The sequence below is a fragment of the Diabrotica undecimpunctata genome, chromosome 1 (genome assembly GCF_040954645.1).
Source record: "Diabrotica undecimpunctata isolate CICGRU chromosome 1, icDiaUnde3, whole genome shotgun sequence".
Lineage (NCBI taxonomy): Eukaryota > Metazoa > Arthropoda > Insecta > Coleoptera > Chrysomelidae > Diabrotica > Diabrotica undecimpunctata.
The window spans coordinates 77,885,248-77,911,273 of NC_092803.1; the positions used below are offsets into that span (position 1 = coordinate 77,885,248).

Below are 26,026 nucleotides of genomic sequence, written 5' to 3' on the forward strand. Positions count from 1 at the left end.
GTTCAAATAAAAAAATCGTAAATTCAAAAAAAATTTTTTCTCGGCGTTAATGGGTTAAGCTCTTTTAGAATGTAGAAGTAGATGCTCTTTTGATTATGATCTTCAATGTCCGTCTCGACGATCAAAATCAGTACACAGAACTGTAATTTATCCAGCACTGTACTCATTACAACTAAGTATTCTCAAGTCAAAATGGCAGCAGGTATAGCAGCTAAAATCTGTCATACTAAAAGATGATTTAAAATTTGTTTTTAAAAATGTGTTTGGAAAGAAATTCGTTAGAAAATTATAAGAAGGCCTTTTAATTTATTGTCAGTTTTAGAATACTAATGATCGTATTCACAAACCAACTAGTTTTACCTTTTTTCTTCTTAAGTTTCAATTTCATAAACACTTCATTATATTTGTTATAATTGCCTCTTTCAATAATCAATTTGTTTTTCAACAGATCTTATAATGAAAAGCCTTCTATGTCAATTACTTTTATCAGGAGATGAAAAAGACACACAAAGAATACCAGTGCAATTAAAAAAAAACGGGTGTGGCAGTCCAGTGGAACTGCCGGTGGAAGTTGTACTTCTATACACGCGTTCGCCGTTAAAAATTTTTATAGGGGTCAATCTGCACAACCATTACATATGTAATGCTATAGGTAAGAGAGAGCAGAAAGAGAAAAAGAATTAGTTATATAGGTATATGGTGCATCGTTTGCTGTATATAAACATTTGACCTGTAATAGGAGTATAGTAAATGAAGGATTGTATCAATATTTTAATGAAAATATATATTTTTATATATGTATAAAAGGAGTTGAATGCAAAAAAAAATTTACACATACTCTGCAGTAAAATTCATTGTTTATTTTGTTATTAATATAAAAATTACAATACAATATATACACTGTAACATAATTCAATATAATAATACAATATAAATTAAAATGTAATATTCATAAGTATTTAAAACTGTCAATATACATAACTTACTTTACGAAGATAAAAATAAAAAACCAACAACTCGGATTATGTTGTAAATTTTCATTTTATTTTAAAATTTATGTTTTTTGCGTATATTACATATATTTAATAAGATTAACGTGAGGTTTTTAAATATTTCAAAAATAAAAAAAGAAATTCATAATTGGGATTCGAACTCACAACCACCAGCGTATGAACCAAACACGTAAAGGATTTGCCAATTAGACATGACACTAGCGGATTTCAAAATTGACAGTTCTCGGTAAAACAGTGATTATTTTGAAATACAAAACCCTAAAATAATTATAAACGTTTAATTTTAAATAATACAAAACATATCACATAAATAATAATATTAATACATATAATATATATTATAATAATATATAATAATATATAATAATATAATACATATTATATTATATATAATATTAAATATATATACAAAAGGAACATTTTTATTCTCGAGAGAGGAAGAGAGAGAAAATATATCTTCTATCTCTCTCTTACTCATTATCTTACATATGTAATGGTTTCACAGATTCACTCTCATGCAAATTTCCAAAGCCGACCGTGCGTATAGAAGTATAACTTCAAAAAATATTTATTTTTAGTTTGAAACATACACACATTTTTTATCAATTTTATCATAAGAACAATATTTTTTTTTTTTTCATTTTCTATAAAATTGTATTTTTAACATAGTCGTTTTCACACTTCACCATCGATATTTGAAATAAAGAAAATTAATAAAAACTCAAAAACTGACTAACATATAAGCCCATAGTGAATAATTAGTTTATTTCAAATGCATATCTGACTTTTGGAATAAATTTTACATAAATATATTACCAGTACTTAAAAGTTAATTTCCGAAAACAACGAGACTTGAAAACATGAGATAAGGTAGAATAAAAAATACCAAATTATCAACATGAGTAGTGACGTATTATACTTCATGATTTTCTTTTTATCTTATTAGTTAGAAATAGAATATGAGACAAGATACAGGTATACATAAAATAGTTGCAATTTTCCTGATATAATTAGTTTTGCATAATTTTCGAACGCGGCTGTGTCTTCCTTGTGTAAATATTTATTTTTTCAAAAATTTTGTTTGTTTTTAAAACATGTCGATGATTGTTATTCCTGGGAACTTTGAAAATGAAGATAATGAAAAGTAAGAAAATTTTTCTTTTTATTTTTTCTGGTTTTTATTTTATGCACATTTGTAATTGTTTCTTGAAACAGTTTACCTCTTTTCTGCTATTTGGTTTTGTAGTTTGTAAATTTTTGCTTGGAAAGTAGGTACCATTTTGATCCAAATGACGATGACTTTAATTCAGATACCTGTATTTTGGCAACGTTAAAAGAATAGTTTTAAACTATAATAAGACACCGTTTTACCCCTATAAAAACGGCTAAGAAACGGAATATACCCACTATTTTTTTGCATTTCTAACGCATCAAACCTTTTTTGTTCGATTCTATATATTTTTTTAAGTTCAAATATATATTTTTTAAATTTTTCCCAGTGGACTGGAAATTTTTATTAACAAATAACTTATAATAAAAAAAAAACAATTTTCCGAATCAAGTCATATTCTTAATTTTTAATATTTTTGTACTTATCAAAATTTCAGATAATACTTTCAAAATGTTGTAGCTTGTACAATAATGTACTGATATTATAAATAAATGTATATTACACAATTTTTCAAAAAAAAATATATATTAAAAATATGTTTCTTCTTCTTCAAGTGCCGTCTCCATCAATGGAGGTTAGCGGTTATGGTGGCAAACGTTTGTCTATCTTCAGCTGTTCTTAAGAGTTCCTCAAATCCAAGTCCTGTCCAGTTTCTGATATTACGTAACCAGGACAATTTTTTTCTTCCAATTCCTCGCTTTCCTTCTATTTTGCAAGACCACAAAAGAGGTGGGCAGATGATATCAAACAGCAGTGGACGAATGCAAGCTGAAGAAGAAGAAGATACGTGGATGATACTTACAGAATTATAAGAGCATCTGAAGTTAGTGATGGATCTCTTGTGAAAAGCTAGTGAGAGAATGAGACTGGAGACAAACACGGAACGACTAGCATATGTCTAGGAAAAAAACAACGTTAAACTAGACCATTCAAAATAAATTAGAAAAATACGAATTAACGTAACAAAAGTGGGGTTCATCAAAATGTGCGAAACGTGTTGTGTTGAAAAATGACCAAACATCAAGCACAACATGGATTTTGAAATATGTATAAAAAGCCACATGAATTTGAAATGTGGTTTTATATGCCAATGTTAAATTTTAGCTGAAGTAGGAGAATGACCGGTACAAAAATCCTAAGAAAAATCAATACTTATACGTTACCTACTTACATCTACAATTAACACAAGGAAAACAGCCTAGCTGTATAGCAATAACAGCCTACGTGGTGCATCAAGTATCCAAACAGGACTCACCCAGAATATCAATAGATAAAACTTATGTCTATTCATATTCTCGCTTGGTGATATTGTTTTTAATTATTTTTTTCGTATACATCGTTTGATGTCTCTTGGAGCACAACCTTTCTGTACTGAATCTATTTCTAGATGTTTCGATTCTTCTCTCAAATATTCAGACATGTATATTCAGGTAGAACGGTCCATTAATGCTTTATGGCTCCTCTCTTTTGTTTTTTCTTCTTCTTTTATGTAGACATGATTCTGTCTGTTTTTCAACGTTCCTCCAGTAAGTTGTCGTCCCATCGTTGTTTTCGCGGTCTTCCTACTGATCGTCTTCCTATTAGAGAATCGTCTTTTGCCGTCTTTACTACTCTATTTTTTGTCAATCGGCTTAAGTGATTATTCCATTCTACTCTTCTATTTCTTACCCATTCCTTGATACTATATTTGTACTTCTAGCTCTGTCCCATAGTGTTTTACCATCATTTTTTTAAGTGTTTTCATCTCTACTGTTCTAACATTTTTTTTTGCTTTCTCTGGTCAGGTCATGTTTTTGCCGCTTATGACATTTTTGGTCTAATGACTGTTTTGTAAATTCTGCCTTTCATTTCTTTGCCAATATTTTTATTTCTTCATAATGTTTTATTCAAGCAACATGCAGCTCTGTTTGCTTTATTTATTTGATTTTCCACTTCTGTTTCGAGCTTTCCCTAGCTAGATAATGTGATGCCTAGTTCTTGTTCTATTATCTGACCTTCTAAAGTTTGTTTTTTTTTAGGGAAATTAACATGTTAAATTTTCTGGCAGTATATTAAATTGGTGTAGCATACGTTGTAAATCATCTTCACTTTGAGAGAGTAGTATTGCATCTTCTGCAAAGCAGATTATTTTAAGTTGTCTTTCTTCCTTTGGGTATCCTTTTTTAGTTTTACTTTTTTTTAGTAGTCTTACTTTTTTTATTATTTTATCTATAATCAGGTTAAACAATAGAAGATTCAGAGAATCTCCCTGTCTTATCCCATTGCCAGCTTCAATAGGGTCAGTTAGTTCTTCTTCTACTTTTACTTTTATTGTATTGTTTTGGTAGATATTTTCGATTGTTTTAATTATTCCTAAGGATATTTCTCTTGAATACAATAAGTAGATAACGTCCTTTCATTTGACCCGGTCAAAAGCCTTGTTAAGGTTTACGCAACATAGATATGGCGTTTTGTTGTATTCTAGTGATTTATCTTGCACTTGCTTCATTATAAATATAGCGTAGGTGCATGATCTTTCCTAGCTAAAACCTTGTTGTTCTTCTGTTAGTGTTATAATGTCATTCATTTTATTTGTTATCACTTTGGTTGTTAATTTTAGTGTTGTTTAATAAATTAATTCCTCTGTAATTTTCCGGGTCCGATTTGCCTCCCTTTTTAAAGAGTGGTATTAGGATGCTTGATTTCCATTATTGAGAAATTCTCTTTGTTTTATTATTTTTTGGATAAATTTTAGTAGTTGTTTGGTCGGATCTACTCCTCCGTACTTTAGGAGTTCGTTAGGTATTTTTTTTTTGTTTAGTGTTTTTATTCGAGATGTTCAAATAACGGCCCGCGTGTTGTGGTATACTCTTTGGCGCTATCACCACTTCGTGAATATAATATTCGAAAAAAATGCTAATTTCATCCCGAGGGTGCTTTAAAAGTCCATCAACGGGAGGAATCCAATCTCAAGTGGTCCAGACCGATGAAGTTGGATCTGACATCGAGTCATCCATCTATTATTATAATAATCGACTTCCATATTTTAATTCCTCATTTATCTTCTATTTAATGCTATCTCCATTTAAGTATTTATTTATTCCAATGTATATATTTATTATTATTATCTTCTTTTCAAATTGTATTCGATATTAAAGTTTAAATTCTCGAAATGAGAATGCCGGCATCAATCCATTGTCTACTACTTCTTCTTCGGTGAAGGAAGGGTAGATGGTAATAAACCACAGTATTTGTCGTGGACAACCATAGCCCAACAAAAGGAGTCAATTTCTTGAGGAAATTTATAAAGGAATTTTTTAAATAAAAATTTTTATGATTCATGGTATACAGCCAACTACAGAAATTCAGTTTCCTTGTGGAAGGTAACTTTATAGTAGTGGAAAAGGCCTTTCATTTAAGATCCAGGAATACGTCCAAGTTCACCAAAAACGTGTAGTCTTTTTCTGTACTTTATGGAAATTAGGGACTGTTCATATGATATGACGTGTTTATACGATAGAGGAGAAGGTGTTAATTAGTGTAAAACTAAAAATATTAGTTTTTTATGTAAAATTTTAACGTTGTAGTTACCTATTTGTATAGTCATCGAGGAAATCCTACATCGAGTTTCTTTCTTTATTTTCATGCTTAAATTTGCAATTTAATATCGTACAATACAATTATTATAACATTCTAAATACAACATATCTCACAAATTGCAAACTATTATATTTTAGAGTTCTTTACCAGATGTCTTTATTCCTTCTTTCCATTAAAATTCCTTCTTAAAATATTCTGTCTTTATGCTTTTTATATCTTGCCCATTACTAGTACATTTTTATACCAAATTTCGCAGCAGGAGTAATTTAGATATTCTTTTATTTTTAGGTTTTGCAAATTTTCTAACCCAGCTGCTCTTCGTGAGTTTATGGGATTTGTTATTTTTATGTCGTTATATAGAGTTTCTGTTTATTTATTTTTATCTTCTTCTCCACATAATTTCTGTATTTTTGGTAATTCCTTCATATATTCCTCTTAGCATTTTTTACTCCTATCTTTCAAACATATCTATTAGATTTATTTCTCACTAACTAGTTTTCAGATTCATATATTCTTCTTCGCTCTTCTTCTTTTAATGCCTATCCTCTGCAGATCTTGGCAATCACGTTGGTCCACATGACTTTTTACGATGCCAAGCATACTTAGTAGATTTATAAAATTGTGAACATGGAAGTTCCATATAAAAAGGTGGAAAGCGCATAACTGCTCCATGCTCTGACTGAATCCTAGAAATGACAAAAATGTATACTTTCCAAAGGTTTTTACTTGCTCTAGATTGATTTTGCCATTCACCGTTTTTGCTTACCTACTATAAGAATTGCAGACTTGTTACAGTTAAATTTAATGCCGTATTTATCACATGCTTCCACTACACGGTCGGTAAGTGTCTGTGTATCCTTCGTCCCATATACCCTTTTTATTTTCAATTTTTTCAAGATGTCGTTTCCTTCCCTTACAGTCGCCCCTTGTTGTAAGTGTGAATACCTGATTTGAGGCAAAGTATCTTATAATATGTTTTTGACGTTCCAGATACAATTACGAAACACTGAAAGAAACTGCAGATTTTTTAAAGGAATCAGTCTCTATTAGTCCTAAAGTTGGCATCATTTGTGGATCTGGCTTGGGTGAGTATCGAAATAAGTGCTTATATAACCTGTACTTTAATTTTTATTTGTTTAGGTACACGTTTCACAATAAGGTAACCTAAAATTGCTACGTATAATATATAATATATGTATAATATATAACAAAGTATTTTTATTTTATCTAAAAGAATAAACAATTTTTCTACGGTAAATTGAATTTATATTTATTTATGAAAAACAAAATATTAAATCATACAGAGGTTAGTATTTTTAAATACTTTCAAGTCTCGTAATGATAATAAAAGAGGTTAAAGGCCGATTGAAGGTTGTTTCCATACTCCATTTTGAATAGACGAAAAGTGATATAAAATAATGTTTTCTAGGTTGTATCGTTGATTGAAATATTTTAATCAACGGTTGTATGTAGTTAAATAATATTCCATAAACAGTTGTAACTTATTTCATATAAAATAATTAAAATATAAATATACTTTTTCTATTTTATATTTACTAATATATCGTCGGTATACTGCGAAAACCAGGTAAATGTCAGAATACCGAAATCGAGAAAAAACGTTTTTAAAGTTTAGTTCTTTATTGTGAATTAAGCAGTCAGCTTGTTTTTGATATTAGATATTCTAATGAAAGATGCATATATCTGAAACGATATTCTATCATTATTTTGAAAAAGTTGAGACACCTATCTGACTAATCCTAAATTTAAGTTGGAAATGCGATCACTTACCTGGTTTTACCTGTAAATCTAAATAAATCAGTTACTCTTCAAATAACATATTTAACACAAATATAATAAACCAAGTATATTATTTGTCAGTTTTGTGATCGAGATATGAGGCTTTTACTAGGTAATAGCAATGTTTTAAGGTATTAGTCGATAGTTATGACATTTAATTGGTTTTCCCTGAAAATTTTATTAACAGCTGTTTGTGTTATTATTTATATGAACGATAGGCAGTTTTATAGAAAAAAACAAACTTATTTCGAATATCATAAAAACAATATTATATATTATAATAATATAAATATTATTATGAGGCTTCCTCGCCCGATTCGTTACTGAAAGCAGGCTCTGGCAAGATGTCTGTTACATCATTTCCCGTTTTCAAATTACGATGCCACCCGTGATATTCTTCCGGTATCACTCCCTTATCACATAGCAGTACCAAATTTCTCTTTCTTGCTATGCTACTTGGCGTGTTTATTCTTGTTTACTACACGGCAGTATCACTAAGGAAATAATTGAAGCTTGTTGACATGTCATCATTAAAATAGATTCTGTTTGTCTCTCCTTTCACGAATCTCATTATTTTGATCTTCAACCACATTATTTTTTCGCTTATAGTAAGCTTCCTATTTCAGAACTTCCTCGTCTACCGTTAATTTCGGATCAGGCAAAACAGTAAGCTGTTTGCAATCTACTTGGAATCTGTAGTACGGCCTGTAGATCGACACTAATTGAAACAAAATCCCGTTGTTCATTAGATCGTTTTTTATCATTATGTTTTTCAAGGTTACATACTTCTTTTCTTTTCTGATGTTCTTTGTAACTGTCTTCGATTCGATTTGTCAGTGGGATTAAACCTATCATATTTATTACAAACTAAACATTGATCTTTTTTAGGAACAAAAAAGCTTAAATTATAGTCGTTAATATTCTTCGATATGTAATTTCGCTAACACCTTCCAGTTTCTTCTGCCCACAGTCATTTATATAAAGTTGGTACATTTTTCTTATGCTTAAATTTTTGTCCAAATATCTACGCTTTGAACTTTGGCGAATATAATGTGGGCCCATGGTTGGAAAAGACTCAATATGAGCCTTCACGATTTGTCGGGTTTCACTGTTTGTTTTATTTGGCTGTGTTTACCGCTGAACAATTAACTGGTTTTGAAAATTTTGCTGGTCTATTCTTTTTTTTTATCTCATAAGGCAAACCCTTAGCACGCCTCCTTTTTGCGACATTTATTACCCATTCTTTGGAGTTAGCTTTTCACCAACGTTTTAGTGGATGTACGTCTTTCCATACTTTGTCAGGAAGTAGATTTACTAACCTAACCTTGCTATTTCAGTTGACACTAAATTGTTCGTGGGTGCCCCTATTTCAATATTTTCTTTCTCATAACTTAGGCTATCAAGGTCAGCTGTTTGTAATTCATATAGACTTCCTACAGAAAGTGATCCCTCTTCACTTGGCTGATATGTGGGGTCTACATCTGAAAAGTCACTATCAAAAATGGAGTCCATCATTGAGACTATATTGTTTTGAGAATCATCAACAATTGAACTGCTGTCTTCAGTTTCAGAGAAATTTAAAAAACAAAAGATATTGCACAACAAGTAACTAATTAATACCTATTAACAAAGTATTTTAAAACTTTTTTCCTATCCACAAATATAGAAGAGAAGCAATTTTATTTAATAGTCTGCTTAATTTTAGCATAATCTTTTAACTTAACACCATTAAGATCATTTATAGTTTTAGCTTAGTAATCACTTCTAAATTTTAACTCAACCCGTTTTCAGGTAGAAGGAAGTAAGTGTACTTAAAGGTTTTTACTAGTCGATATGAAAGAGAAATTTTAATAAATCATACACGTAAAATGTATTAAAGACACTTATCACCTTTTTACTAAATATGGTATGCAGTAGTAGAAATATATTGTTGTCCAGCATGATAATATATGCGGGCTTACTTTGTTTTACATGCAACAGAACTTTAATTTTATGGAAGTAAGTAGCGATATATTGTTTTATTTGAATATGAAAAGTTAGTTAGGTGTAACTTATTTGTTTATTACATAAATTATCTGCTGCATGGTAAGTCGTATCATTTATTGGGTTTTACCTGTATGTAGAGCGGAAAAGCTGAGAATTTTGGTATAGGTACTTAACTCAATATTCTAAAATTTGTCATTTACCTGGTTTTCGCAGTATACCGACGATATTTTATGTTACTTGCGTTATACTGTAAAAACCAATTTCAGCGTCGCTGTTTTTTTTGAAAGCCTTCAGAAACACAATACGAGTAGGGTATCATGATCCAAATTTTCAGATTCAATATCTAATAGGCTGACTAACAGTGTCTAAGAACTCACTTTCAGGAAATATGTTTTCATTTACTTAATATAATCCTGTTTTTTTGAACGCATTAACTATATTGCTCGGTGTAAAAACTAGTGGGAATGCTCGTCTTACTAGTTTTGCTGTCATAAATTGTAGCTTGTTTACCAGAATTTTCTGGTGTACCCATCCAGTTCTTCATGGCAGTATTATAGTAGGCCTTGAAGAGCCCATACTCCCCTGTCAAGTGGTCTCTGACTGGTGTGGGGATGAATGTAATCAAAGTTACTCCTTTGGCATTTTGATGGTCTTGACAGATATATGGCTTTCGTGGTTGTCCATTAAGAGTATATCTGGATTGGCTTGGCTGGCATAACTAAATTTAATGAAATGTTTCATGAAATCCAGAAATAGGTCTTCATTTGACCAACCACTTGGATTATCTCCCCCAATGGTTCCCACTGGAGCACCCTGTAACATGTGGTCTTTAAAGTTTTTGCTGGGGAAAATTAACCTTGGTGGCATAAACGTACACCCATCATTTACTGCTGCAACCATTATGACATTAGTACCTCTTTCAGCATTAGTCATGCTTCCTACTTGCTTGATACCTTTGGTAGCTAATATTTTTGGTGGCACGTGAACTGTTAAAATACCTCTCTGATCACAATTCCATAAATTACACAGTGATATTGCAGGATTCTTATCTAAATCCTCTTTGCATTCTTTGCATGAAAGGCATTCTTTGCCAACCATCTTGTTAGTCTCCCATGAAGGATCATAGGATTTTTTATTTTCTTTAGCAAGTTGATAGGCTAATTCCCTAAATTTTTTTTTAAAGTCAAGCTGTAATAAAGATTTGATGCATTGAGTATGTAGTTTAAAAGAAGATCCTTCTCCTTCTTAAAGGACGATTTTATATTATTAATTTTATAATTGTAATGTGATAACTCTGTCAATATCATTTTGTCTTTATTTGGTTTAATTAGAGCCTAATGCGTAGGCCTACATTTTCTTCACTTTTTCTTTAAATTTAAACAAGATTATTAGGACAATTATGCTTTATTTAATGTTATGGTTTTAACTACAGCAATACATTTAACTACATTAAACACATTTATAGCATTATTATTAATTGTTTATAATTAATCATTGTACAAAAGTCATACTTTTTAGCCTAAATATATTTAATGTAACTAATGTATCATCATCATCATAAGTGGCTCGACAATCCGTTGTGGATCTTGGCCTGCTCACAAAGAAGTCGCCACTCCTGTCGATTCCTGGCAACTTCCCTCCATCTTCTAACCCCTAGAATCTGTAGGTCTTCTTCCACATCATCAATCCATCTCATTCGTGGTCGTCCTCTGCTTCTTGTGGCCTCTGGTTTTGAAAATGTTAATCTCTTCGTGTATTCGTGATCTGACATCCTAGCAATGTGTCCAGCCCATCTAAGTCTCTGCACTTTAACGAATTTCACAATATCTGGATCGGTGTATAACTGATACAGTTCAAAGTTGTATCTTCGACGCCATAGCCCATTTTCATTTACGGCCCCAAAAATCTTTCTAAGAATTTTTCTCTCAAAAATACCAAGAAGTCTTTTATCATTTTGAGATAAGATCCACGTTTCAGCCCCATATATCAAAACTGGTCTTATTAAGGTCCTGTATATATTAAGCTTTAGTGCACGTTTTATATTTTTATTTTTTAAAATAATGTAACTAATGTATATGTAATATATTTAATGTAACCGATTCAAGATACAATACTTCTACTAGGTTCAAGGTACACGACTTGCCTATTTATAATAAAATTAGTTGGCTGCCATCTTGTAGGTTAGGTTTACAGCATGGTACTTGTACCATGGGTTTACAGCAGCCTTCTTCTTGTTCTTTTTATATAGACATAACTCTGTCTGTTTTTCAATGTGCCTCTAGTAAGTTGTCGTTCCATCGTTTTCGTGGTCTTTCTACTGATCGTCTTCCTATTGGGGAACCTCTTGCCGTCTTAACTACTTTATTTGTTGTCATTCGGCTTATATGATCGTTCCATTCTACTCTTCTATTTTTTACCTAGTTTTTGATGTTCTTCACCTTGCATCTACGTCGTATATCTGTACTTCTAGCTCTGTCCCATAGTGTCTTACCATCAATTTTTCTAAGTGTTTTCATCTCTGCTGTTTCTCACATCCTTTTTATCCTCTCTGTGTCAGGTCTTGTTTCTGCCGCGTATGTCATTATTGGTCTAATGACTGTTTTGTAAATTCTGCCTTTCGTTTCGTTTCTGAAAAAAACTGAACAATCACTAATAAATCCACGACATCTTTGTAAAGGTGTGTCAGTAATATTCTAAAAATAAATTATTTGCCCAGCAGTAGGTATGCATTTGAATAATAGGAAATCAGAAAATATAAAAGATAACTAAGTTGTTTTCTGGACACTTTTCTAGTGTATATGATACCTAATTTAGACTACCAAATCCTCATGTTCAACTTTAACACCCACACCACGATTGGCATAAGCAGCCCTCAGGTTTATGTCATCTGAGTACTGTCTGAATCTGTCGTAAAATTCCAAACCTACTTTTTAAAAACAAATGTCGTCCAAACAAAATCTCTAATACATTTCTTAGAAACATTGCAATAAACATCATAGAATGTAGTAAGAAGTACGTATTATCGTTTATAGTTAGCTATATCGAGTAAGTATAATTATCTAGATACACTAATAATTTAAACCAACAAGTATGAATATACTGTAAATATGAGAACAAGACGAAAGCATTGACGAAGAAACACTACGAAAAATAAATAAAGACGTATCAAAAGCTATAAGGAAAGATTTAAGAAAATTTAAGAATGAAAAGGTCCACCGAACTATAGAAGAGAATAACAGTCTGAAAGTCCTGAGAAGACGGCTAAACAATGGAAAATGTGAAATACACAAACTAAAGAACAAAGAAGGAGTCCCCATATCAAATGGAGAAGAACTACTACACATAGTTGTAGACTTCTATCAAGAACTATACACAAGTCAAGAGAAGACCCAACGAACTTGGAAGCCGCCGCATCACGCAAAATCATCAACCAGGGTTCAGAGCTCATACCAGAGATCGCACTAAGCGAAATCCAAGACGCAATGAAAAAGATGAAAAACAACAGCACCAGAGAAGATGGAGTCGTAATAGAAGCTATAAAGATGGGCGAACGTGCCCTTCGCAACCAAATAAAAATTTTGTTTAATCTTTGTTAAACAGATTGTTGCATACAGGAAACGTGGAACAATGCAGTAACAAGAAAGGAGACAAGGCGCACCTAGAAAACTATACACCAATCAGCTTATTGAACCACATCTATAAAACGGTTACCCGAATAATTACGACAAGACTAGAAAAAAAGTTGGATTTCTACCAGCCCCGAGAACAAGCTGCCTTCCGCTGAAAATTCGGATCAAACGATCACCTACAAATAGTAAAAACCTTAATAGAAAAATCGATAAAATGTAACAGATCACTGGTACTTATCTTTGTAGACTTTCACAAAGTCTTCGATAGCGTGGAATTAGACAGCATTATAATTGCTCAGAAAGCTAGAAAGCAGAAAGCATCTGCCAGGAAACCCTTTTGCAAGCAAACGAAGGAATCGTAATCAATGGAGAGGTTGTAAATAATATTCGATACGCAGACGACACTGTACTAGTTGCACGAACAGTAGAAGAATTACAACGATTACTTACAAATATAAATATTGCCTGCAACAATTATGGCATCAAGTATCAATATCAAAAAAACCAAGTATATGGTCTTCAGTAAGAACATGACACAACCAGCACATATTAGTATAAACGGCATTTAAATTGAAAAAGTATCAAGTTACAAATACTTGGGTATTTCAATAAACGAAACTGGAAACCAAAACAATGAAATAAAAATACGTATCGAAATTGTCAGGGCCACCTTCATAAAGATGAGAAAATTCTTCTGCAACAGAGATATAAGCATCCCTTTACGAATAAGAATGCTAAGGTCTACATATTTAACACGCTATTATACGGTGTAGAGGGCTGGACGCTCAAACAGAACAACATAAAAAATATTGAAAGTTTCGAGATGTGGTGCTACCGTCGAATGCTGAAGATAAGTTGGGTTGAAAGAGTCACAAACTATGAAGTAATGCGAAGAATAGGAAAGGACCCAGAAATTTTGTTAACGATCAAACGAAGAAAACTCAAATATTTGGGTCACATGATGAGAGGACATAAATACGCATTACTTCAAAATATAATGCAAGGAAAAATAGAAGGAAAACGGAATCCAGGATGTAGAAGAATGTCATGGTTGCGTAATTTGAGAGAGTGGTCTGGCAGTACCACTAATGAACTCTTTAGGTCAGCTGTAAACAAGGTCAGGATAGTCTTGATGATTTCCAATCTCCGATAGGAGTGGCACAAGAAGAAGAAGATAACTGCTTTGAACAATAGTAGAATAGACTACTGGCTTACAAAGTTAGCACAAATATTGTACCAAAACGTCACAATGCGTGTAAAACTACATGATACCACCAGAGAAATTCGTATAAAGCGATGTGTGAGAGAGGGCGACACTCTCTCACCTAAATTATTTACAACGGTCATCAAATACGCCTTTAAAATGCTAAAGTGGGAAAATAGAGGAATAAAAATAGACAGGAAAATGCTCAATCATCTGCGTTTTGCCGACGATATAGTACTTATTACCAAAATCTGCGTGAAGTACAACAAATGCTACAAGAATTAGAAAACGTATCTTCAACAATAGGTCTATTATAAAAATGAACATCAGTAAGAAAAAATTTATGACAAATTTGGTTCCCACCGAAAACATAACCATCCAAAATCAAGTGGTAGAATTGACAGAAAAGTACATATATCTCGGTCATGAAATTAGAATAGGCAAGGATAATTAGAACTGTGAATTTCAACGGCGAATAACACTTGCTTGGGCGGCGTATGGTTCATTAAGAGACATCTTTAAGAGCAACATCCCGATAGCTATGAAACGGAAGACATTTAACCAATGCGTTCTTCCTATTATGACATACAGGGCAGAAACTCTCACTCTCACAAAAACAACAAAGGCTCATGGAAAGATCAATTCTGGGCGTGACAAAAAAAAAAAGACAAAATAAGAAACCAAGACCTAAGGAAAAGAAGAGGTATCACCGATGTCGTCGAACATATAGCCAAGCTGAAATGGAATTGTGCAGGTCACATAGCGAGACTAAAAGATAGATCAGATAACTAATTGACTGGCGCCCAAGAAAAGACAAACGCAGCAGAGGACGACCACCAACACGCTGGATGGACGGCATTAAACGAATATCCAAGAAATGGTAACAAGACTCACAGAACCGTGAAGAGTGGCGAAAAATGGGAGAGACCTATGGCAAGCAGTGGACAGAAGAGGTTGCATCATGATGATGATGATGATGAAGAGAACAAGAATAAAGAAAGCACTAGAAAATTTTGTCATGTTTTGAATGAAGAAAATTATATTTGGTGATGATTTGTATCGGAATGTAAAGACGCGATTAATTAAATGTTACGTGTTCAGTGTATTTTATTACGGTTTCTAAGCGTGGATACTATACAAAAGTACAATAATGGAAATTAACTCTTTTGACATATAACTGCAATAAAGCATCGGAACAAGACTATATCCTGACTCAGAAATTTGGATGGGAATGCTTGGATATAGTTCAAATCAGCTCACTAGAGCAGATGTTCCAAAATCGCAATAGTCATAATTATAGCCGTCTTTCGTAACGAAGATGGTATCTGAAGAAGAATGCAGTTGACTTATAATGAATTTATAGACATTATTTTGTCCTATACTGCATACTTTTTCTTATCTTTCTATTATCTGACATATTTTCCTGCTTTGGCCCTTCAACGCGTAGTAATGTAAGATGTCAACAATGGCTTACTAAACCTGAAATTCGGCATATTAATTCCATTTGTATATTCTTTAAGAACAAAAGCCATATTTAACAAAATTGACCATTTGTTTAAAGGTACCTTGGCAGATGGTTTGGAAAACAAAGTTACTGTACCATATGAAGACATACCCAACTTCCCAAAGAGTACAGTGCAAGGCCATGCCGGTGCTCTCGTTTTCGGTAATGTTGGAGGAATCCCTGTAATTTGTATGAAGGGCAGATTCCACTATTATGAAGGGTATCCTTTATGGTTATGTGCAATGCCTGTACGAGTGATGAAATTATTAGGAATCACCCATCTTATAGCTACCAATGCTGCTGGAGGACTAAATCCAAAGTAAGATACTTTTCATATTATTACATGATATGTTGAAAATTATTTTATACTTTAGTTTTTTAAGTTATCTTGTGTAAAAGTCGTATTTTAAAATGAATACAATTTTATTAATATTAACTGAAGAAGAAAACCTCTATCTTCTAGCATTATTTTGGATGTTTTAATAAGATAGGTCCCCAAATTCTTTCTTAAGTACTCTTCCCTGCTCCTGATATCTTCAATCTGATTTTTATTACAAATTCAATACCAGTAAAATAAATTTAGATATATTTTAAATTCTTAAACAACTTTGAGATTAGATTAGCTTTTGCTTCAAATAACATGTTTTACTAATTTAGCAATATTTAATCACTCGACTTACTACTATAATCACTATTCTTCCTCGGTGACTCTCGTCATTACTCATGTATTATCTGTGCCTGTATGTATTCGCATATCAAATTACATTAGGTAATTCACCAAGTAATCAATTCAAATAGGTAAAAGAAATAAAATAAGATTTACTCACAATCAATTTAATTTTACTACCAAAACGACCGGTTTCGCTTTCTACACTTTGCAAAGTATCTTCAGGTCAAACGGTACAAAGTACATTAAACGCTGAAATTATAAAAAGCCCATATTAGGATGCTGTCTTATAAAGATAAAGATCAAAAAAGTTATAGTAATTATGCCAATATTACATGTCTGTGTTTATTAATATGCATAAAATTGATTTAGCAGACAAAGTAAAAACCCACAAATTGGTAAGAGATAATCTATTGAATTGTAATAAATTAGTAACAAACAAAATACTACTTACATGCGGGTACAAGAATGATTAGTTAATGAATCTATGTATCACGATGTAACAAAAACAACTGAGGAGTGATATAACAAAACAAATAAATTAAAGCTGGCTAGCTGAATGTGCCGGAGAGTGACTACTCAACACTCAAAAGAGGATTCGGCAAATTTGCATGCCCTACAGAGACCGTAGAATAAGAAAATGAATGACAAGGTAATAAACAATCTATAGGTATATAACTAAGGTAAATAAAAATGATTATAGAAGTTGCTCCAAAATGTGAGTGGGCGCCAGGAAAGTATTAACATAAACTTTCCAAGGTATCTTGTAAAGCTATTTGCTGAAATACAAAAAAAGGATACAGGTATAAATTGAAATATTTAGTTTTCACCAAAAATTTAATCCCTATCCAATATATACAATCTAAATTTACCCTAAAATACCCACCACCAATTATGTACAGTGAACTTAGTTAATTATATACAAAAAAAAATAAATGCCCTGGTTATACGCAACTGATCCTTGATGATCTAAATTTACCAATAATAAGATATAGGAAAAATTGTAATGATTGACCTAAAAAGGTAATTTACTTGCCTCAGAGATGCAACTCTGTACTTTGGCTTTCAATTGAACGTTGTAATAAAGTAATGAGGACAATATCCTGAAGGGATAAATGTCCAAAGGTTTGAAAATATAATAATAATAAAATCTTAATAAATAACTCTCTGATTAGATGTGTACACATAAAATCGCACAAACTAAGTTAAATGGGAGGATTTAAAACCTCGACCTGGACGTGACAATTTTAATGCTTATATATTTTATAATTATTTAGAAAAAATGACGGGTCTTTATTATTAAATGAAACAGTATGATTTAAGATTGGAAAAAAAATATTATAAACAAAATTATTAACATGAATAAAAAAAATATAAAAAATGAACAATGTTCCACACTCTAAATAAGGGAGGTCTTTCGGGCTGGTATCCTGAAGTGGTCCGAGAGTAGTCTGAGAGAGCTCTGGACCTCTGATGGAACAGGCGGGCAAATGGGCAAATTCAAAAACGTAAATTCTTTTTCTTTTCCTCCTTGTAAAAAAAAATCCCCAAAAATAAATGAAAAAAAAAAATCCTCGATCCTGGATTTAACTTCTTGGGGTAGGCTAAAAAGAACAATTGTGTTACAGTTTTTCCTTACGCTTAATAAAAAGAAGGGAAAAATACAAGGTTTATTAACAAATGAAATATTACAAAAAGTTGCTGGGAAGCTTGTATCAAAGAAAAAAGCTGTAATGATTTTGTAGATAATGTGACCTTCGCATGGTCTGACAATATTTGATGTAAAATAAATTGATCAAATAGATAATTTTTAACGAAAACTTGCTACGGATATATTTTTGAATGTAAAAGAACGATATGAGGCAGAATATGTTTACAGATAGTCTTAATAGATAATAGATAGTTTTAAAAATTGATAATTATATGTTTTTAAGGCCGGGAAGTAAAATAGAAAATTGATATAATTTTATAACATTACTATATCTAAATCCAGAATGTTTGTTAATGAAATAATGTGATAAATGACAGATAGATATATCACTAACGAAGGGAAAAATGACGATATTATAGAAGTTAAAATGGCTGATGGTTTTTACACTTTTATTTATAATTGAATCAACTTACCGACTAGAAGTAGCTTATAAATCAACGGGTATACACTACGAAACAACTAAAAACTGTATATATTCTTCCTTCCCAACGAAATTAATATTCTTTAAAACAAATTTAGCCTTCTTCCGTCGCCTACCCTTTTTTTTTGTTAAACGATGTTGTCTACCAAAAGGTTAAAACCAGAATGAGCGCTAATTGCTAACCGGATGATCATGTTGCCCTACATCATCCTAGGTGTCGCTGTTTAAGCCAACTTAGAAATTCAAAATTCAGAAAAGCATTAAGAGGATTGGGATTTTAAAATTGTATTTAAAAATGTTTACTGGTTATTAAAGTAACGGACTCGTTACAACGAATCATTAACTAATAATTCTTGTACTGGCATGTAAGTAGTATTTTGTTTGTTACTAATTTATTACAATTCAATATATTATCTCTTACCAATTTGTGGGTTTTTACTTTGTCTTGTAACGAGTCCGTCACTTCAATAATCCTTTAAACATTTTTAAATAAAATTTTTAAATCCATATCCCATTAATATTTCTTAATTTTGAATTTCTAAATTGGTATTAAACAGCGACCCCAGCGGCTGTTTTAGGCAGACCTTCTTATACGACTAATAAGTAAGAATTATCGGGCATTCTGGTCTCAACTCTGGACAGAGGAAGTTCGTTGAACTAAAATAAATAGGCGGCAAGAGATGAGCTAAATTTGTTTTAAGAAAAGTATTAAAAAATAAGAAAGTTCTAGTTTGTTTTAGTGTATACCATTTGAGTTATAGCCACTCTTAGCCGACTACAGAAGTTCAGTCCAGAATCAAGAATTCATTTTTATTTTTGTTGGGGATTATATAAGAAAAGAAATTGAGTTATTCCCTACTGGGTTGGCACCTCTGCCGTCTTCCTGAACTGTTCCATCAGAGATCCAGGTCTCATATAAGACTTCCCGGATAACTTCAGGGAACCAGTTGGAAATACCACCCTAGAGTGTGGAACACAGCTAATTTGTGTTAAGTTTTGTTATCAATTTTAATAATCTTTATATACTATTTTTTTGTTTAACTTTAAATCCTATTACTTAGACTAATAATAAAGACCCGTCATTTTTTATTTAAATAATTTTAAATAACGTTTAAGGACTAATTGTCAATTACAGGTTGAGTTTTTAAATACTCCCTTTCAACTCTGTTGTATGGTTTTATGTGTACACATTTAATCAGAGAGTTATTTATTGGTATTTTATAATTATATATTAAAACCTTTGGACATCTATCCCGTCAGGATAGTGTCCTCATTACTTGATTAGAACATTTAGTTGAAAGCCGAAGTACAGAGTTACATCTCTAGTAGGCAAGTACGTTACCTTTTTAAGTCATATCATTAAAATTTTCTTATATTTTATTATTTGTAAATTCAGATCAAGAATCAGTTGTGTATAACCAAAGAATTTATTTTTTTTTGTATATAAGTAACTAGGTTGACTGTACGTAATTGGTGCTGGGTAGTTATAAAAGAAAAATTATACTATATATTTGGATATGGATTAAATTTTTGGTGGAAACTAAATATTTCAATTAATACCTGTTTCCCTTTTTATTTCAGCAAACAGCTTTACAAGATACCTTCGAAAGTATATGTTAATACTTTCCTGGCGCCCACTCACACTTTGGAGCAACTTCTATAATCACTTCTATTTACATTAGTTAAATATATATTGTTTATTACCTTGTCATTCATTTTCTTATTCTACGGTCTCTGTAGGGCATGCAAATTGACCGAATCCTCTTTTGAGTGTCAAGTAGTCACTCTCCGGCACCTTCTGCTAGCCAGCTTTAAATTTTTTGTTACCTATACATTACTCCAAATACTTGTGTTACATTACACATACACATTTTTATTACATTGGCGTCCTAAACCTCGCAGTCCCACATATTTTGTTACAGTCTGCTTAATCAATTTTATGCATATTAATAATGTAATATTGGCATAATTATTATAACTTTTTTGATCTTTATCCTTATAAGAGAGCACCCTAATATGGACTTTTTATAATTTCAACGTTTAATTTACTTTGTACCGTTTGACCTGAAGATGCTTTGCCAAGTGTAGAAAGCGAAACCGGTCGTTTTGGTAGTAAAATTAAATTGAGTAAGTCTTATTTTATTTCTTTTACCTATTTGAAATAGAATCACACAAGCAACACATTCATGATTTTAATCAATTCAATTTATCCATGATATGGATATATGGCTGAAGAAAATTGGATTGTGCTTGAATGTGTGGAGGCAGAAAATCTTCCTATAAGTGGGATCTGGTGTTAGTTGGCACATGATGTATTTACATGATAGTTTTAACATTTAGGAAAAGCTCAAACAAATAACCGAAACAATCAAAAACAAATATTTATTTGGAAAAATTATTCTAGATGAAAATGAATTACAGGCTTTATGGATGACTGATACTACAGATTTTTCCTTGATAACATAACAGCACTTGGTACTTTCCTTGTTTAATCTAGTGAACCAAGACCGTTGGATTTACTTTATTTATCGTATGACCATGGGCACATATATGCACATACATTGTATAAAACATAATACACATATTACAAGTTTAAAACCGTACTTCTAAATTATTACGTTAACGTTACCTTACCGTTGTCAATGATGTTTGTATACCTATTTGTGACAGAGAATATGCGTCATAATTTGGGGAGTGGAATGTGGTTCAGAACAACCATTACGGGTGCGTACGCCAGTAATTATACTCATTGTGTTGTTGAAATGGACATAAATTTTTTGTACATACGGGTGTTAGCCAGACTGCGGAGCAGTATTTCGCAGTCGAGAAGACAAAGCTCAGGGTAGATGATCGCAGGGTGAATGCCAATGCTTCCCATGTTGTGCCGCATAGCTTTTGGATGTTGCTGTTTCTGAATTTCAGTTTTTCCGATGTTTTAGTTAGATGTTCTTCGAAGGATAGGGTACTATTTTTATTGTAGACGTGTCTGGTGTTTTCGAATTGTATGTTAATTATTCTTCCTGTAATATTGGTATTTAGATGGAAACCGCAGACCTGTATTTTCGTGAATTTTAGTTGGAGCTTCTATTTACCAAATATACTTTCCCAATGTGTTAACTGTGGGAAAGTACTGTGAGTTGCTACCTACAGGTCCTCATAGACTCGCCTCAGGGCCAGCAACCACAATTTGGGAATCTTACGTTACCATGAAGTAAATTTCGTTTAAAACTTAACCATCCTATAACATTATCAGCAACAATGTAATTTCATACTAATTTAACAACATTTAAAGGATTTTTACCCGTATATTTAGTGGCGTCACTCAGGTTTACCTAATAGAAGCACTGATGATCGAAAAGTAATTCCGAAAAAGTTCTGTAATGTAGCCTGAAATCGTTCTTTTATAGTATTATATCTTTTATAATGAATATAAATTATATATTTTGCAGATAACATTTAACGTAGTTCCCATTATTCATATTTTTATATAATAGGTACAAAGTGGGAGACATAATGCTTGTCAAAGATCACATTAACTACGTTGGATTCGCTGGCAACAATCCTCTTCAAGGTCCCAACGATGAAAGATTCGGGCCCAGATTCCCATCCATGAGCAGACCTTATGACAGAGAATTAATAACAAAAGCTAAAAGGATAGCTATTGGTCTGGGTTTTGGAAGAGACATCCATGAAGGTGTTTATAGTTGCTTAGGAGGGCCAAACTTCGAAACGGTAAGTACTTACTACTTTTCGTGTTGAGGTCACTTCTATAAATTTTATGCTGCCAATACTCCGCAACTTGGATAACCTTTTGATTAGCTGTCATTACGTCAAGAAGAGTGTATTCTTGTCTCAAGTACGTGCTGAGGATTCTGTATTTTGCCACAGTCACATCTATCATCCTCTGAATATTACCACCGCTTTATATTTGAAAAAAAATTCCGACGTGATAATAGTGCTAATAACCCTTGTACTTCTTTAGGGCCTAAGAAACCAACGCTAAAATCTCCAAAGCTGAAGGCGAGGCTGTTGAGCAGTGGTTTTAACTGAAGTCGTGTGACGCATGAAACTTACCGCGTGTTGCCTAAACATAGGAGGATGGGGTTCTTCTGATGGTATAAGGAGCATTTCATATTATCGGGTATATCTTATATACTGGAGTGGGTTTTAAACAACCAGATATTCTTCGGCTAGTCTCAGTAATAGCGTGATCAAAGTAGCGAGTGTGGCCAGAACGGGACCAAATTGGAGCTGGGTATTTCGCTATAGAGAAACACAAAGTCAGGGCTGAGATCCGTAGCACAGTTGGCTTAGCTCCCAACTTATTCCAGTTACGGAACTTAACGGTTAACTTTCGAACTATGTTGTTTCTTGAAGAAATTTTGGTTCTTGTATCTTAGCAGTGGTTTTTAAATGTAAGAGCCCAATCCAGTCTTACCTCAAGATATTTTGGTCCTTTGCAGTGATCTAATAGCTTACCTCCCCATGGTATGTGCAGCTTCTTCCTATCTCACTGCTTGTTTAGATGGTAAGCGCACACTTACTGAGGTTTTTGAGGAGTTTAATTTTAGAAAGTTATTTTTCTAGTAGTCTGTAAGCTCTTTTAGTGCAGCCGCCACTTTCTATTTTTTTTCTCCGAAACATTTAACTTGTACAGCCAATGCCGTTTCATCAAAACAGATAAAGGGTCTGGTTTCAGGATGGCTCGGTAAGTCCTTTGCATATATGTTATAAAGGAGGTGTGCCAATACATTCCCCTGAGTCAAACTGGTTTTTTTATTCCTCTAGCAATTTATCTAAAATCTCTGGTCATATTGTACACCTTTACTAACAATCTTTAGTGGTTAAAAGTGTCATAAGTTGCAGTTACGTCAACGTAAGGGAGGCCAGTCATTTGCTTCCGTTCAAATTCATTTTGATAAAGAGATAACTTAAAACAAATTGACTGATCAGTTGGTTGTTAAAACCAGTGCCAATAAAACACAAACAAACATTTTAGATATGCTGCAATATTTGACCACAATTTGATAGTGTGTAATCTAATCCGGCGTTATTTGTGTTATGTCCTGTGTGACGTTGTACGGTCATTGCCGTCAAGATTTTTTAACAATTTCCACGCACGATGGCTATTCTTTAGACACGAATTCTTGCTCCTTCGGCAAACTGCTACATCTTTCATTTTTGAAGTTAGGTACCGCTTTCATAAGTTCTACGCCAAGCTCAATTGTTTCATCAGAGAATGGGTCACTATTATATTTTTGCTGATCGTTCTAGAGCAAGACCTGTTACATATATTATGTTCTGTATCCTCACGAGAAAGGAAGCGGCTACAAAAATGGGTTTAATAATAAACACCAAAAAAACAAAATACATGAAAATAGGTACGCAACCACAAACACTACGGCCACTTGTTATAGAAAATGACGTCATCGAAGCAGTTAACGAATTTGTATACCTGGGAACGCTCGTCAATACTGAAAATGACACTACCGCAGAGATAAACCGCAGAATTTGCACGGCTAATAGATGCTATTTTGGGCTTAATCTCCTTTTTAAATCTACAGTTATATCAAGAAATACAAAAGTAAAACTCTACAAAACAATAATACGCCCAGTCCTAACATATGGTTCAGAAACCTGGACTTTAACAATAAGCAATGAAAACATGTTAGGATGTTTCGAAAGAAAAATACTAAGGCGCATCTATGGAGCGGTAAATGAAAATGGTGTCTGGAGAAGACGATACAACTTCGAACTCTATAGGATATACCAGGAATAAGATATCGTAAAACACATAAAGATAGGACGTCTGAGGTGGGTAGGCCATGTAATGCGGATGGAGCAAACCGACCCAGCTAGACAAACGCTCCTTGATAGACCTATTGGTCAAAGAAGAAAAGGAAGACCCAGAACAAGATTCCTAGATAACATAGACCAAGATATGAGAAATATGGAAATACGTGCTTGGCGGAGGAAGGCGATGGATAGGGACGACTGGAGAAAAATTCTTGGGGAGGCTAGGACCCACACAGGGTTGTAAAGCCAAAATGATGATGATGAACCTCACGAGATATGCTTCCTGTATTCCATTTTAACGAGTTCATAAAAATTTTCATAATTTTCTGGTATTGGCTTTAATTTAAGTTTGATTTCTTAATACCCTCCCGACGAAATTTCACCAAAAATTGACATTATCCGGCTTCATGTCGTTTCGATTTCGATGTATGATTAGATGACAAACCATACGTTGTTTTAAATTTTCTATTATTTTAGGTTGCAGAACTTAGAATGTTAAAAAAGTTTGGAGCCGACGCTGTAGGCATGTCCACGGTCCACGAAGTAATCACAGCCCGGCATTGCGACCTGAAAGTCCTAGCTTTTAGTCTTATTACAAACGAATGTATTGTCGACTATGACAATTTAGCTGTTGCCAACCATGAGGAGGTATTGGACGTAGGAAAATTAAGACAGGAGACACTTCAGAAATTTGTCAGACAAATCGTGGAGTTCATCGGAACAGCATTTTAGGATTATTAATTGTAAAAATATATGTTTGTAATTACTTTTAAATTAGTGACACACAGTGAGTTTTTTATTTCACATTACTCTTTATGTTAAGCAGGCATGGCAGTTCTCTGAGAATGGTCTATAGGTGGAAATTCGCCGTACCTTCTTTTATATTAGACCTTTTACTTAAATTGAGAACACCCAAGTTATGCATCCTTATTTCCCGCATGTTATGAATGGAAATAAATAAAAATTAAAAAAAATGGTAATGGAAAACGTATCCAAAATCATACTAATTCCAACAAGGATGTCCAGCAGACTAAGAAAGAATTACTAATCCCCACTAGTGGTGGGCTAAATTGTGATGCTGCAATCACAGGTATAACTGTGATCGTGATTTTTTATTCTTTGTGATTTTTTCCTGTGATTGGACAGATGTTTTACTTGCATGTGCTTTTTTAAATTAGATGTGCTCGTTTTATAGGACAACTTTGCCTTATTGCATGATGAATAATTATCATCCACTTCTATAAAAAAGTTTCATAACCTATTAATTTTCCTTTTTTTATTTGGCACTGGTGGCATTTTAAAAATGTATGAGAATAAAAATTATTGAATATTATACAAATACGAAGAGTTACACAAATTCAATCAACTGAAACTCTAAATACCCTTGTCATGTTCTTCAAATATTTGTTTACATACTAATATTATACTAAACTAGCGATGTTCATATTCCTCCAAAAACGATATATTATCTTTGTCTTTGCATTTATTAGAACGAGACTTCACAATACCGCCAACTACCTCTATCTCGTTCCTTATTATCCTGTT

General features: G+C 32.7%; 1 protein-coding gene across 1 annotated transcript; it reads left to right on the forward strand.

Moving 5' to 3' along the window:
• Positions 1–1,950: 1,950 nt before the first annotated feature.
• LOC140450794 (purine nucleoside phosphorylase-like) lies at positions 1,951–25,284 on the forward strand. Its single transcript, XM_072544470.1, has 5 exons — positions 1,951–2,157; positions 6,754–6,848; positions 15,944–16,205; positions 22,180–22,417; positions 24,959–25,284. The coding sequence occupies exons 1-5, from the start codon at positions 2,108–2,110 to the stop codon at positions 25,211–25,213; spliced, it is 900 nt and encodes a 299-aa protein (XP_072400571.1). The 5' UTR covers positions 1,951–2,107; the 3' UTR covers positions 25,214–25,284.
• The last annotated feature ends 742 nt before the right edge of the window (positions 25,285–26,026 follow it).

Excerpts from the sequence above, each read along its gene's own strand:
- LOC140450794 (XM_072544470.1), top strand. The coding sequence starts at position 2,108 with ATGTCGATGATTGTTATTCCTGGGAACTTTGAAAATGAAGATAATGAA. Across the intron at positions 6,849-15,943 it reads CATTTGTGGATCTGGCTTGG|GTACCTTGGCAGATGGTTTG; the intron begins GTGAGTATCGAA and ends ATTTGTTTAAAG. Across the intron at positions 22,418-24,958 it reads GAGGGCCAAACTTCGAAACG|GTTGCAGAACTTAGAATGTT; the intron begins GTAAGTACTTAC and ends CTATTATTTTAG.